At 42.3% G+C, this 14,769-nt stretch overlaps 1 protein-coding gene across 2 annotated transcripts in view; it reads left to right on the forward strand.

Annotated features, from left to right (window-relative positions):
• Positions 1-14,769, forward strand: part of lrrk1 (leucine-rich repeat kinase 1) — a 252,945-nt gene that overhangs the window by 152,340 nt on the left and 85,836 nt on the right. For both annotated transcript variants that reach the window (XM_043677668.2, XM_087981352.1), the window contains 3 exons: positions 7,710-7,881; positions 12,464-12,633; positions 12,719-12,858. In XM_043677668.2, the coding sequence (XP_043533603.2) occupies positions 7,710-7,881; positions 12,464-12,633; positions 12,719-12,858 (482 nt within the window). The remainder of the gene's footprint in view (positions 1-7,709; positions 7,882-12,463; positions 12,634-12,718; positions 12,859-14,769) is intronic.

Below are 14,769 nucleotides of genomic sequence, written 5' to 3' on the forward strand. Positions count from 1 at the left end.
ATCCCCTGAGCATCTAACATTGGTCCTTCCTTTTTCTTATCTACACTATGTTACTCTATGGTATGATCTGAAATTGTGTTAAATTTCCCATGAATACTAATGGCAGTAAGCTTAACCTCTCCATCACCTCTTTTCTCCCATACAGTGTCTAAGTTATCAGATGCTAATGTGAAATCCAGTAGTGAATGAGCAGAAATACCTTCCAATAAAACATTGGAAAGGCTGAAGTAATCATTTTCACTTGCTGCTCTAAACTCTCTTTCTGAACTACTTCTCTATCCATCTCCGTGACAACAGTCTGACATGAAACCACTCTCTATGCAACCTTGCTATCACAATTGACCCTGGGATGAACATCCAACCTTCCTTCTGCACCATCACAAAGATTGACTGTTTCCATAATGTCACCTGACAGCATTGTGCCTCAGCTTGTCTGAGGCTGAAACCCTCTTCATTACCTCGATACCTGACAATTCAAATGGTTTCCTGGCTGATTTTATACATTCCACAGACTTGAAACTACAGTTAATCCCAACCTCTGTTGGCTGCATCTTAATGCCAATGTCCTATTCCCCTGTCAACCTTGTGCTCATTGACCTATACTGGGTCCTGCAGTGATTGTTACAGAGACATGGAGTCTTAGAGAGGTACAGCATGGAAACAGACCCTTCGGTCCAACTCGTCCATGCCGACCAGATATCCCAACCCCATGTAGTCCCACCTGCCAGCACCCGGCCCATATCCCTCCAAACCCTACCTATTCATATACCCATCCAAATGCCTCTTAAATGTTGCAATTGTACCAGCCTCCACCACTTCCTCTGGCAGCTCATTCCATACACGTACCAATCTCTGTGTGAAAAAGTTGCCCCGTGTGTCTTTTATATCTTTCCCCTCTCACCCTAAACCTATGCCCTCTAGTTCTGGACTCCCCGACCCCAGGGAAAAGACTACCTATTTATCCTATCCATGTCCCTCATGATTTTATAAACCTCTATAACGTCACCCCTCATCCTCCAACGCTCTAGAGAAAACAGCTCCAGCCTATTCAACCTCTCCCTATAGCTCAAATGCTCCAACCCTGCCAACATCCTTATAAACCTTTTCTGAACCCTTTCAAGTTTCACAACATCTTTCCAATAGGAAGGAGACCTGAATTGCATGCAATATTCCAACAGTGGCCTAACCAATGTCCTGTACAGCTGCAACATGACCTCCCAACTCCTGTACTCAATACTCTGACCAATAAAGGAAAGCATACCAAACGCCTTCTTCACTATCCTATCTACCTGCGACTCCACTTTCAAGGAGCTATGAACCTGCATTCCAAGGTCTCTTTGTTCAGCAACACTCCCTAGGACCTTTCCATTAAGTGTATAAGTCCTGCTAAGATTTGCTTTCCCAAAATGCAGCACCTCACATTTATCTGAATTAAACTCCATCTGCCACTTCTCAGCCCATTGGCTCATCTGGTCCAGATCCTGTTGTAATCTGAGGTAACCCTCTTCACTGTCCACTACATCTCCAATTTTGGTGTCATCTGCAAACTTACTAACTGTACATCTTATACTCGCATCCAAATAATTTATGTAAATGACAAAAGGTAGAGGAACCAGCACCGATCCTTGCGGCACTCCACTGGTCACAGGCCTCCAGTCTGAAAAACAACCCTCCACCACCACCTTCTGTCTTCTACCTTTGAGCCAGTTCTGTATCCAAATGGCTAGTTCTCCATGTATTCCATGAGATCTAACCTTGCTAATCAATCTCCCATGGGGAACCTTGTCGAACGCCTTACTGAAATCCATATGGATCACATCTACCGCTCTGCCCTCATCAATCCTCTTTGTTATTTCCTCAAAAAACTCAATCAAGTTTGTGAGACATGATTTCTGATGCACAAAGCCATGTTGTAATGAAGTCAGCCAAGTGGACCTTATAAATGGAGTTCCCTCATTGGGGTTGTTAATCTGGTCTAGTCAGGGAGCTCTGGCTGACAGATAAAAACAGGAGTGTCAGACATCCTGTTCACTCTTGGAGTTGGATCAGTGTCATGGACTCTCCATGTGGAAATATGGAGTGACTTAGTAGTGGGATACTGTCCTCTGTGGAGTTATTTCAGTGGATGAGAGATAAACACGCTGCTGAAGAAATTCACTCGCAAAAGTCATCTTGGAGTTGAGATGAACATTTCTGGCATCATGCTATTGTTTGGGAAATTTGACTTTTTAGGTCCTGTCATTGAAGACTTGATCCAGTATGTGGAAAGAATACATTATGTTTTCCAGGCAAATTACATTAGACCATGTGAAAATCAACAAGTAATTCTCCTGACTGCTTGTAGACATGCAGCGTTTTTGGTTATTAGGAGCCCTACGTTCCCTGAGGCACCAGATAATAACGCCTTTTCAGAGTTGATTAATTTAGTTAATGAATATTACAACCCATAGCCTCCTCTCCTTCTGAAATAGCATCAGTTTTACTCAGCAATTCAAGAACCAGGGGAATCCGTGTTGGGATCTTTGACTAGGTTAAGGCGATTAGCAGAGGCATGTGACTTTGGTTTTTAACCCTTAATGACATGCTGAAGACCACTTAGTATGTGGGATTAATAATGTAACCATACAAAAGCACCTATTAGCTGAAGCCCAACTGGACTTCAAACAGGCACTACAACTGGCTTTATCATTGGAAAATGTGGCAAGTGAAGTATATGAATTGCAGGGAATACACCCTAGCCCGTCCATCTGAGCTTAGGGATCACTACTTGAGTGAAGACAATTGCACAGCCTTGCTTAGGAAGTTAAAAGTCACACAACACCAGGTTATGGTCCAACAGGTTTAATTGGAAGCACACTAGCTTTCGGAGCGACGCTCCTTCATCAGGTGATAGTGGAGGGCTCAATCGTAACACAGAATTTATAGCAAAAATTAACAGTGTGATGTAACTGAAATTATACATTGAAAAATTGATTGTCTGTTAAGCTTTTCATCTATTAGAATACAATGATAGTTTCACTTCTTTCATGTGTAAATCACAAAACTTTTTTTTAACAAAGTTAGGAAGGTATCCTTAACAGAGGGTCTCTTGGTCAGCCCACAGTAAAACTCCAAAGCAAACCAAGCCTCAGCCAAGCAGTTAAAATTTTCTTCAGGTTCCAGACCAGCAAGCTGCCAATATGTGGACTTGAGACAGTAAAAGAAATCCATTAGACCTAATGGAGTAAGAGAACCCATAGGCCAGGGACCAGGCTAGTGAACACCCTGGAAAGTCTGCCTACATCTGACGTGGAATGGTTAAATTGCTTAGCAACATCCCAATCAGAACAATCAAAACAAAGTTAAAAATCACACAACACCAGATTATAGTCCAACAGGTTTAATTGGAAGCACAATAGCTTTCGAAGCGATGCTCCTTCATCAGGTGATAGTGGAGGACTCGATCGTAACACAGAATTTATAGCAAAAATTTACAAAACAGAAGTCTGGCTAAATGATCTCCTGGTTCGAATGGAGGTTGATACCAGTGTAGCTGTTTCAGTGATTGCAGAACCAGTCTTTAACAAAATTCACTCTGGACCCCAACCCTTAAGTTTACACAAGACCTTGGCTAGACTGAGAACGTATACCAGGGAACTTTTACAAATTAAGGGTATAACTTCAGTTCTGGTCTGTCATGAGAAGTAGCTGGTTCAGTTACCACTGATTATTGTAAAAATCCCCAAGCTTAATGGGACAAAATTGGTTCAGTAAGATTCATCAAAGTTGGCTTAACATTTCTCAGTAAGAAATGGTTGCTTGATTGAAGTCCTAATTGCATACCCTAAAGTCTTTCAGGAAGATCTCCAGACTATCGAAGGAACCAAAGCCACCTTGCATGTTGACCGGGAAGCAATTCCATGACTCTGCAAAGTCAACCCATTTGCCTTACAGTCAAGATAGAAGCAGAAATCAGAAGGCTGGAAAGCGAAGGGATTATCAAACCAGTCCAGTTTGCGGAATGAGCAGCACCAGTTGTACCAATTGTTAAGCCCAACAGGTCGGTTTGCCTTTGTGGGGATATTAAATAAATCGTAACAGCTTTTCGAAACTGGATAAATACCAATTCCCTCGTATAGAGGATTTATACGCAGAACTGGCAGGAGAGCTGTCCTTTATGAAGCTGAACATGAGCCATGCATATTTACAATTGCCATTAGATAAGGATTCCCAGAAGTATGCTACAATTAATAGCCATAAGGGTTTGTACCAATACACAAGACTGCCATTTGGAGTACTGTCAGCCTGTGCAATTTTTCAGCAGACAATGGACAACATTTTACAAAGTGTACCCAAGATCACAATTTATCTGGATGATATGCTAACAGGGAAGAACAGTAAGGAGCACTTAGAGAACTTGGACATAGTCCTTGGATGTTTCTCCCAGGCAAGCATAGGCCTCAGAAGGGAAAAGTGTGTGTTCCAGGCTCCCCAAATAACTGTCTTGGGCTACAAGGTCTGCAAGACTGGGTTACACCCGTCGGAAGATAAAGTGGGAGTGATCAAATCTGCTCTGGATTTTATGTCCATATCGAAGCTTAAGTCTTTCCTTGGGCTGATGAGCTATTACAGAAAGGTCATACATAACCTGGCTTCCATCTAGGCACCTTTAAATTAATTCTTAAAAGGTCAGCGTTGGAAATGTTCGCACAGCCAAACCATAGTCTTCAGAGAAGTGAAGGAACAGCTATCATCCTCTAAGACGTTGGCACACTATGATCCCAAGCGAGATCTGACATTGACATGTGATGCCTCCCCATATGACATCAGGGTAGTATTAGCTCATAGGTGGCCAAATGGAGAGGAATGCCCAATAGCTTATGCATCTACAACTTTGGCTAATGCATAGCGTAAATGTGCCCACGTAGAGAAGGAAAGTTTGACGGTCATATTTGCAGTTAGGATGTTCCACAAATACCTTTTACAGTCATAAATTTGTATTAATAATGGATCACAAATCCCTGCCAGGTCCACGTAAAGAGGACACGGCAGTACTGCCCATAGCTTCAGGGCGAATTCAGTGGTAGGCTGTAAATCTAAAGTGCAGATAATTACAAGTTGGAACACAGTACTGGACGCCAAGTAGCAGATGCATTCAGCCACCTCTTACTCACAGATACACAATCAGTGCTACCACTGGAAGACTCAATAATGGTTTTAAATTTTCTGGACGCACTTCTAGTCACAGCTGACAGTATCAGATCTTGGATGCAGAAAGATCTGGTTCTGGCAAAATTGAAACATCTGGTGGTGATGTGGGAAACCAAAGAGCAGCCACACCCAGAATTGAAACCTTTTTGACCCTGTAGAGACCAGATCACAGCAAAGGACAGCATATTATTATGGAGAACAAGAGTGATGGCCGTGAGCAAAGGTCACTGCCAGATACTGACTGAAGTCCACCAGAAGTTTCCAAAATGAATATGTTGACAAAAGTTGTCTGGTGCTAAGGACCCCTTGGTGGGCAGTACCCAGAGTGCCAAAAAGGACAAAAATTACTGCCAGCAGCTCCCCCACATTCATGGGAATGGCTGATAATCCCTGGATTCGGTTACATGTCAACTATGCAAATCCTTTCATGGGCTTAGTGCTCTTAGTCATTGTGGATCTTCATTCAAAATGTCTGGATGTGCAAAGAGTTCATTCATCAAACACAGGAATAACAGAAAAACTGCATGCATCATTTGCAATGCGTGGAATCCTGGAAATGTTGGTCACAGATAACAACAGGCCATCATTTACCAGCAGGCAATTTGAGTATTTCCTAAAACCGAACATCCGGACAGCTCTGTAAATTCCATCAGCTAATGATGTGGCAGAAAGCGCAGTCCAAATTTTGAAGATACAGCCTATTACTTCACTAGATACCAAACTGTCCCAGTTCCTGTTTAATTATTGGACCACCCCTCATGCGCCTATCGGGACAGCACCAGCAAAGTTGCTAATGGGAAGAGGACTCCACGCCGGTTAAATTTGAACTTCTGGGACCTTTTGGGAGGGTGAAGTGACATCAGGAACGCCAATGGTAGTCCCAAGACTCCACTAAATAAGAGAGATTGTTAACTTCAGGGGACAACGTTTGGTATAAGAACCATGAGAATGGCCCTACCGAGGCATAGTTGACACAAAGTCAGTACCAGTGATGTATAAAGTTCAGGGAGGTGCAAGGGTCCTGAACAAGCATGCGGACCATATGAAAGCTGCAAACGATGCAGGAGCAAAACATGTCCATTCCTCGACTGCCCTTTCTGACTGTTCCAGAACCCATGGGTTCTCCCTCTCCATCAAGTATTGGAGATACCTTGTGACCTGAGATGGACAGGACAGATATCACCATTTCAAAGCCTTTTCTGTCTGAAAAAAGAGAATGAATTTTATTCTGAGATGCTCTGGCTGCACAAGGCAAGCTACAATGCATTGCACATCACCCATATCAGAGATAGAGTTGGTGAAACCTGAACCTCTTGCTGAAATGCCCCCGGAAGAGTACAAGAGAAAGAACCCACGTGTTTCTTCGGACTCAGAGGGCCTATCCTCTGAATTCTCACCCACAACTCCCAGGTTTTTACTTTCATTCTTAGGATGGTGGCACTCCTGGAAGGACCAGCATTTGTTATCCAATCCTTTTAGTCCTGAAAATGTGGTGAAGAACCTTCTTGAACCACTTCACATGATAGTTTTATCCAACTGAGTTGCTGGCTGAGCTACTTCAGAGGGTAATTATAAATCAACAAACTTAATGTTGGACTCGAATCAAACAGATACCAGAGTACAAATGGCAGGTTTCCTTCACTAAGGAACATAGTGACCCAGCTCTTTGATTTATGACAGTCCTACATTTTTATCGACCCAAACGTTTTATTACAGATGTTTTAAACTGGAACATAAAATTTCAAATTGCTATTGTGAGATGTGTCCCAGCTTGCATGGTTTGTTGGTGCGGTAAGATGGAAAACAGGAGCAGGAGTAGGCCATTCAGCTCCTTGGGCCTGCTCTGCCACTCAATGTGATTATGGTTAATATTTAACTCAGTACGCTGTTCCAACTTTCTCCCCATAACCCTTGATCCCTTCAGCCCCAAGAACTGTATCTAACTCCTTAAAAAAATTCAATGATTTAGCCTCAACTGCTTTTTGTGGCAGAATTCCATAGACTCACTAGTCAGTGAATAACATTCCTTCTCATTTCAGTTCTAAGGCCTACCCTGTATCCTTAGACTGTGAGCCCTGATCCAGGTTTCCAGGTCATTGCAAAATCCTTCTTGCATTTATGAGACCCCTCATGTTTCTAAACTCCAGTGAATGTAGTATGAACTGATGCAATTTCTCTTCATATGTCAGTCCTGCCATCAGAGGAACAGTCCTGTACACTCCCTTCATTACACTCCCTTAGTAGTCAGAGCATCCTTTCCCAGATAACCACTGTGTTTCCTCCTTTCCAACTTTGAAAACTCAATTCATTTGGCTGTAGTAACATCGTACATGCACAAATTACGAAGTTATGTAAAATGACCAGCCTAATATAAATACAGGATATTATATCAATTTTTTTTTTAAATCTAAAGGAAAAAGATAGAGTTTGAGCCGCTAATCTTTATGCGAAGTAGTCGTGAATGTAATTCAAAGAACAGTCATTATTGCTGATTGATGTGACTGTACTTTTCTCACCAGTTACCTCCTCCCACATCTGTTGCCATCAAAGCCAGGATTCGAAATCAGTAACTTGCGAAGCAAGAGCACCAACACCATCCAGAGACTTTTCAAAATGAACTTTGTGCCCGTTGGCTTTTGGCAACGATTTATTACACGCATCTTGATTAGCTTGGCAGAGATGGATGCCCAGGTATGACCTATATTGCCAACTTCGTCATACAGATAGAGACTTTCCAGTATTGCTGGCTGGTTGTACTTCCTTCCAACATGACATTGGATTTTATGCAGAATTTAGATGTTCCGAACAGTTTTCTTAGAATGTAGAATAATACAGCACAGGACCGGGCCCTTCGGCCCATGATGTTGTGCCAAGCATGACGCAAAACTAAACCAATTCCTTCTGCTTATCCTTGATCAGTATCCCTCCATTCCTTGCTTAGTCATATGCTTATCTAAAAGTCCCTAAAATGCTCCTAAAGTTTTGCCTCCTTCATTACCCCAGCAGTGCGTTCCAGACTCCTCCCACTCTCTGTGTAAAAACAAACTTTCCCCTCACATATCGTTAGAACTTTCCCCCATCACCTGAAATGCATGGCTCCAAAAAGAGAGTATGAGATGGATCTGACAGATAAGGGTAAAGATAATCCCAAGAAGTTCTATAGCTAAATTAAGAGTAAAAGGGCCAGTAGCGAGAGAATAGGATCCTTAAAGACCAGCATGTTGGTCTGTGTGTGGAGCCAAAGAGATGGGGAAGATTTTTAATGAGCATTTCTCCTCCTTGTTTACTGAGGTCAAAATCATGGATGCTAAGGAAATCAGGGAAACAAGTAGGAATGTTTTGGACTGCATATGTATTAACAAAGAGGAGGTGTTTGCATCCTTGAAGCACATTAGGATGGATAACTCCCGGAGGCCTGATCAAGTCCATCCTCTGATGTTGTGGGAGGCTTGGGAAGAAATTGCAGAGGCTCTTGCAGAGAGTTTTGTTTCATCTTTAGCCACTGGTGAAGTTCTGGAAGACTGGAGGGTGGTTAATGTTGTTCCATCCTTTACGAAAGGTAGCAAGGACAAGCCAGGGAAGTACAGGCCAATGAGCCTGACATCAATGGTAGGCAAGTTGTTGGAGAGGTTACTGAGAGATAGGATTAACCAACATTTGGATAGTCAAGGTCTGATTAGGGATAGTCAGCATGGATTTGAGCGCAGGAAGTCATATCTGACAATTCTTCTAGAGTTTTCAAGAGATAACCTAGAGGACAGATGAATAGGGCAGTGGATGTTGTCTTCAGTGGACTTCAGTAAATCCTTTGTCAAAGTCCTGCACTGCAGGCCAGTCATGAAGGTTAGGCCGCATGGGATCCAGGGAGAGCTAGCTAATTGGATTCAAAATTGACTCGATGGTAGGAGGGTGATGGCTGAAGATAGTTTCTCAGACTGGAGGCCTGTGACTAGTGATGTGTCACAGGGGTCGATGCTGGAACCTTTGTTATTTGTTATTTACATCAATGATCTGGATGTAAATGTACAAGGCATGATTAGTAAGTTTGCAAATGATACAAAATTAGGAGGTATTGTCGATAGTGAGGAAGGTTATCAGAAATTACAGAAGGATCTTGATCAGATGGAGAAGTGGACTGGAGATTGGCAAATAGAACTCAACAGAGATAAGTGTGACGTGTTGCACTTTGGAAAGTCAAACCAAGGTAGGACTTATACAGTAAGTGGTCAGGTCCTGAGGAGTGTGGTGGTGTTTGAGGGACCGAGGAGTACAAGTACAGAGTTCTTTGAAAGCAGCATCACAAATAGACAGGGTGATGAAGCCAGCATTTAGCATGCTGGCCTTCATCGGTCGAGGTGTTGAGTTTAGGAGTTGGGACATTACGTTACAGTTGTGTAAGTCATTGGTGAGGCTGCATTTGGAATATTGTGTACAATTTTGACCACTCTGTTATACGAAAGACATAGTTAAACTGGAAAGAGTGTAAAGAAGATTTTCAAGGATGTTGCCAGGACTGAGCGGCACAGTGGTCCTTCACAGTGCCAGGGACCTGGGTTCAATTCTCGTCTCAGGCGACTGTCCTGTATGGTGTTTGCACATTCTCCCCTTGGTTTTTTGTCAGTTTCCTCCCAAATATGTGCAGGTTAGATGAATTGGCCATGTTAAATTACCCAGTGTTAGGTGAATTTGTCAAGGGTAAATATAAGGTAGGGGAATGGGTCTGGGTGGGGTACTCTTCGGAGGGTTGTGTGGACTTATTGGGTCAAAGTGCCTGTTTGCATACTGGTAGGGAATCTAATCCAGTCGGCCTGAGATATAGGGAGAGGTTAGCCAGGATAGGACTTCATTCCTTGGAATGTAGGAGAATGAGGGGTGACCTTATTGAGGTGTATAAAATCATGAGGGGCATAGATCGGATGAGTGCACGTAGTCTTTTTCCCAGAGATGGGGAGAATTGAAAGCTTGAGGCATAGGTTTAAGGTAAGAGGGGAACAATTTAAGTAGGATTTGAGGGGAAACTACTTCACGCAGAGAGTGGAATGGGCTGCCAGAGAAAGTGGTTGGGGTAAGCACAGTAACGACATTTAAAAAAACATTTGGATATGTACATAGATGGAAAGGGATTAGTGGACCAAATGTGAGCAATTGGAACTAGCTGAATGGGTGCTAAGGTCAGCATGGACCAATTTGGGCCAAAGGGCCTGTTTCCATGCTGTACTATTCTATGATTCCATTATTTGACATTTCTATTCCAGGTAAAAGATTCTGATCATCAAGTCATAATCTGTCATTTGTTTACGTCTCATCCGTCTCATCTAATTGTCTGTTGATCATCAATACAACCTCTGCCATTTGTAATATAGATAAGACCGTAGGATGACCATAGGGCATTGGAGTAGAAGTAGACCATTTGAGTCTGCTCTACCATTCAGTGAGGACATGTTTGAGCTGATAATCCTTGATTTTACTTTCCTGAATTTTCCCCATAACCCTTGATTCCATTAACAATTTAAAGGCCTTGAATATACTTAATGGCCCAGCCTCAGTAACCCTTTGTATTAAAGAATTCCACCGGTATGTAAAATGAAGATTTGAAAACTATCCAGAATCTCTGCTCCATTGTTTTCCTTCTCCTTACCCACACTCTTTCTTTCCCTGTTCCTTCTCTCCTCCATCACAGCCTCTCTTTCCTTTCCAACACTCATTGACCCAGAGAGGGTTTGCCCTTGCTTCTCTCTCCTTCACCTCTCCCTGACTTTTCCCTGCATTCCTGTTTTCTGTTCTCCTCCTCTTTTGGAAAGAAGATGGGGCAGGACAAATGAAGAAGGAAAGGTGGTGTGAAGAGCGAGGCTTGAGAAGTGGATGAGAAGCAAAAAGTGAGCAGTGATTTATCACTCTCTGTGGCTAACAGTGACCTCCTATTGAATTCTCTGTCATTGAATAGCTTGTGTCATTGTTGATTAAGCCAGAAATTCTGATGAAAGGTCCCCTATAAAATCTGCAAGTGTTTCCCATTATCTAGAAAATAGAGGCCACTTCTCTCCAAATTTCCAAAATTAGTTGCTAGTCATTATGCTTCCCAATTAAAGTTAAAATCAGGTTATTAAATCACATGATGTGAAAAATTGAGTTCTTTCCTCTGAAAGATATTGTGACTTTCCTCTTTTAAAAAAAAAGCGAAATACTGCAGATGGTTGAAAAAATCAAAACAGAAAATTCTGAAAGTCTCAGCAGCTCAGGCAATAAAATGAGGCTGCTGGTCCATCAAGCTGTTTCTGGCTCTCAGAAGAGCATCTGTACTCACCCCATAACCTTACTCTTTCTCGAACCCAGCAATGTTTTATTCCCTTCAGTTATTTATCCAATCTTTTTTGAAATCCAAATTAAGTTTGCCTCTATAATAGTCTCAGGTAGTGGATTCCAAGTACAAACTACTTGCTGCATCAAAATGTTTTTCCAAATGTTAGCTTTGGTACTTTTTGCAATCACTTTATATCAGTGCGAGCTAGTTCTTGAAGAAAGTGAAGAATGCAGATGCTGGAGATCAGAGTCAGAAAGTGTGGCACTAGAAAAGCACAGCTGGTCAGACAGCATCCGAGGAACAGGAGAGTTGACTTTTCCAGTATAAGCCTGATGAAGGGCTTATGCCTGAAACATCAATTCTCTTGCTCCTCGGATGCTGCCTGACCGGCTGTAGTTTTCCAGCACCACACATTTCGACAGCTAGTTCTTGAACCTAATATAAAGGAAACAATATATTTTATTTTCTCTGTCCAGACCCTTGATGATTTTGAATACCTTGTCAAATCTCCTCTTATCCTTCTCTTCTCCAAATAAGTAGCCCCAACTTTTCCAACTATCTTCATAAATGAAGTATCTAATTGTCAAAATCATTTTTCACCCACTATAATGCCTTTGCACCCTTCCTAAAGCACAATAATAGAACAATGGGGTGCAGGGAACACTGTGGAGTGCCAGAGACTTCTGCCTTCCTTTCACTTTCAAATTCCCAATGTCAGCAATTTCAAATTGACCCTCACTTGCACTGTGCAACCTGATTGAGAAATGGTAATGAAGTCGTTGATCTCTTAGCATCAAGGTACTTGGTTGCCCTGGTATCCTCTGCTGTAATTGTGGCCTTAGGCACTAGTTCCTCATAATTCAGTCCCGCACAACCCCCCTCAATTGCCAACACTTTCTCACTCATTATTGATGATTAATGTGGAGGTCATCCTTTCCTCTCTGACCTTTATGTTTTTGCTTTTTCCCTCAGCTCTTTGAGAATGAAAAGAATCCAAGACGAGGCAGAACAAATCGGGCATCAGTTTACAGCTTCACAAGATCACAGCGTCGCAATCGTTGTAGCACTTTCCGAGTAAGAAGAAACCAAACTATTTATTGGCAAGAAGGTTTACAGGTGAACTACGACGGTGGGTTTCTGAGGTAACCACGCTATTAGTTATTGCCTCAATTGATGCTTCTGTAGTCTATAGTTTCTGAAACTCAGTAAGTCCTTGCTTTCCCGTAGTGTGGAATCTTCTGAGGTAAACTGGAAGAGGAAAAAGAGTGCGGGAATTAAAATCAATTGCCAATCTGAAACAAGAGATTTCTCAGCAGTCGCATTCATCACTGATCACGTCAATTCTCTGATCGATCAGTGGTTTCCAGGTAAGGGAGTGTGAAGCTATATGTACTGGCCCACTATTGTTCCATGTTGTGACTCATTGAGCGGCACTTGCCTCTGAGTACTGAAGGTTGTGGGTTCAAGCCTCACTTGGGAGACTTGAGCTTATAATCCAGGTTGATCGCGCGGTGCAAAACTGAAGGGTGTGCTGCTCTGTCAGAAGTGACATCATTCAGATGAGATGTTAAAGCAAGGTGTCCTGGGTATCTGTAAACATACATAATCCCTGGCATTGTTTTGAAGTAGTGCAGTGGAGTTACCCTTGTGTCCTATTCAACTTTTATCTTCAGGCAGCATTTCATCAGGCTTTCACTAAAGTGCTACAAAAATATTTATTGCACAAGATTAGGGCTCCTGGTTTGCGGAGGTAATATAGTAACATGGATTGAGGATTGATTAAAGGACTAAAATAACAAATAATTAACACATCGTTTTGAGGATGACAGTAAGTACCACAAGCCTCAGATTTTCATAATCTATGTTCATGGTTTAGATGAGAGGGCCAAGTATAATAGAAGAAAGTGAGGACTGCAGATGCTGGAAGTCAGAGTCGAGAGTGTGGTGCTGGAAAAGCACATATTACAAGTATAATATATCCAAGCTTGCTGCAGGTACAAACCAAATGGAAAAGTAAGCTATGTGGATGCAGAGAGGCTCAAAGCAATGTAGACCCAATGAAAACTAGGTAAGAAGATGGAAGGTGATAGATGAATTAGCATGTGGGGAAATATGAAATTATACACTTAAGTGGGAAGAATAGAAAGTACAAAAATATGACATCAAAATTGGAGGTGTAGTGGACAGCCAAGAATTTTACCTCAGAGTATAAGGGGATCTTCATCAGCTGGGCTAATGGGCTGAGCAATGGCAGGTGGAGTTTAATTTTGATAAATGTGAGGTACTGCATTTTGAAAAAGCAAATCAGAGCAGGACTTATACACTTAATGATAAAGCCCTGAGGAGTGTTGCTGAACAAAGGGACTTTGGAGTGCAGGTTCTTAGTTCCCTGAAAGTGGAGTCACAGGTAGATAGGATAGTGAAGAAGGCATTTGGTATGCTTGACTTTATTGGTCAGAGTATTGAGTACAGGAGCTGGGAGGTCATGTTGAGGCTGTACAAGACATTGGTTAGGCCACTATTGGAATACAGCAGGCAGTTCTGGTCTCCCTGCTATAGGGAGGATGTTGTGAAACTTGAAAGGGTTCAGAAAAGATTTACAAGGATGTTGCCTGGGTTGGAGGGTTTGAGCTATAGGGAGACGCTGAAAAGGCTGGGGCTATTTTCCCTGGAGCATCAGAGGCTGAGGGATGACCTTATAGTGGTTTGTAAAATCATGAGGGACACAGAAAGGGTAAATCAACAAGGTCCTTTCCCTGGGGTGGGGGAGTCCAAAAGTGGAGGGCGTAGGTTTAGGGTGAGAGAGGAAAGATTTAAAAGGGACAACATTTTCACGCAGAGGGTGGCATGTGTATGGAATGAGCGGCCAGAAGAAGTGGTGGAGGGTAGTAAAATTACAACATTTAAAAGGCACCTGGATGGGTATATGAGTAGGAAAGGTTTGGAGAGATATAGGCTAAATGCTGACAAATGAGACTAGATTAATTTAGGACATCTAGTCAGCATGGACGAGTTGGACCAAAGTGTCTGTTTCTGTGCTGTATGTTTCTATGTTGGTGCAAAACTATTAAATGTACTAAAAGGAATTTAGTTTCCTTGTTCACATCACAGAACAAAGAACAACTCAGCCCAGGAACAAACCCTTCAGCCCTCCAAGCCTGCACCAACACATTTTGCTCTTCCATATGAAAGTTAGCTTCACTTACAGCACTGTATCCCTCTATTCCCTTTCTATTCATGTATTTATCCAGGTGTTTCTTGAATGCTGCTATTGTGTC

Source organism: Chiloscyllium plagiosum, unplaced genomic scaffold, assembly GCF_037043375.1.
Source record: "Chiloscyllium plagiosum isolate Xiang-an unplaced genomic scaffold, Cpla_swu_hap1 HiC_scaffold_39, whole genome shotgun sequence".
NCBI lineage: Eukaryota > Metazoa > Chordata > Chondrichthyes > Orectolobiformes > Hemiscylliidae > Chiloscyllium > Chiloscyllium plagiosum.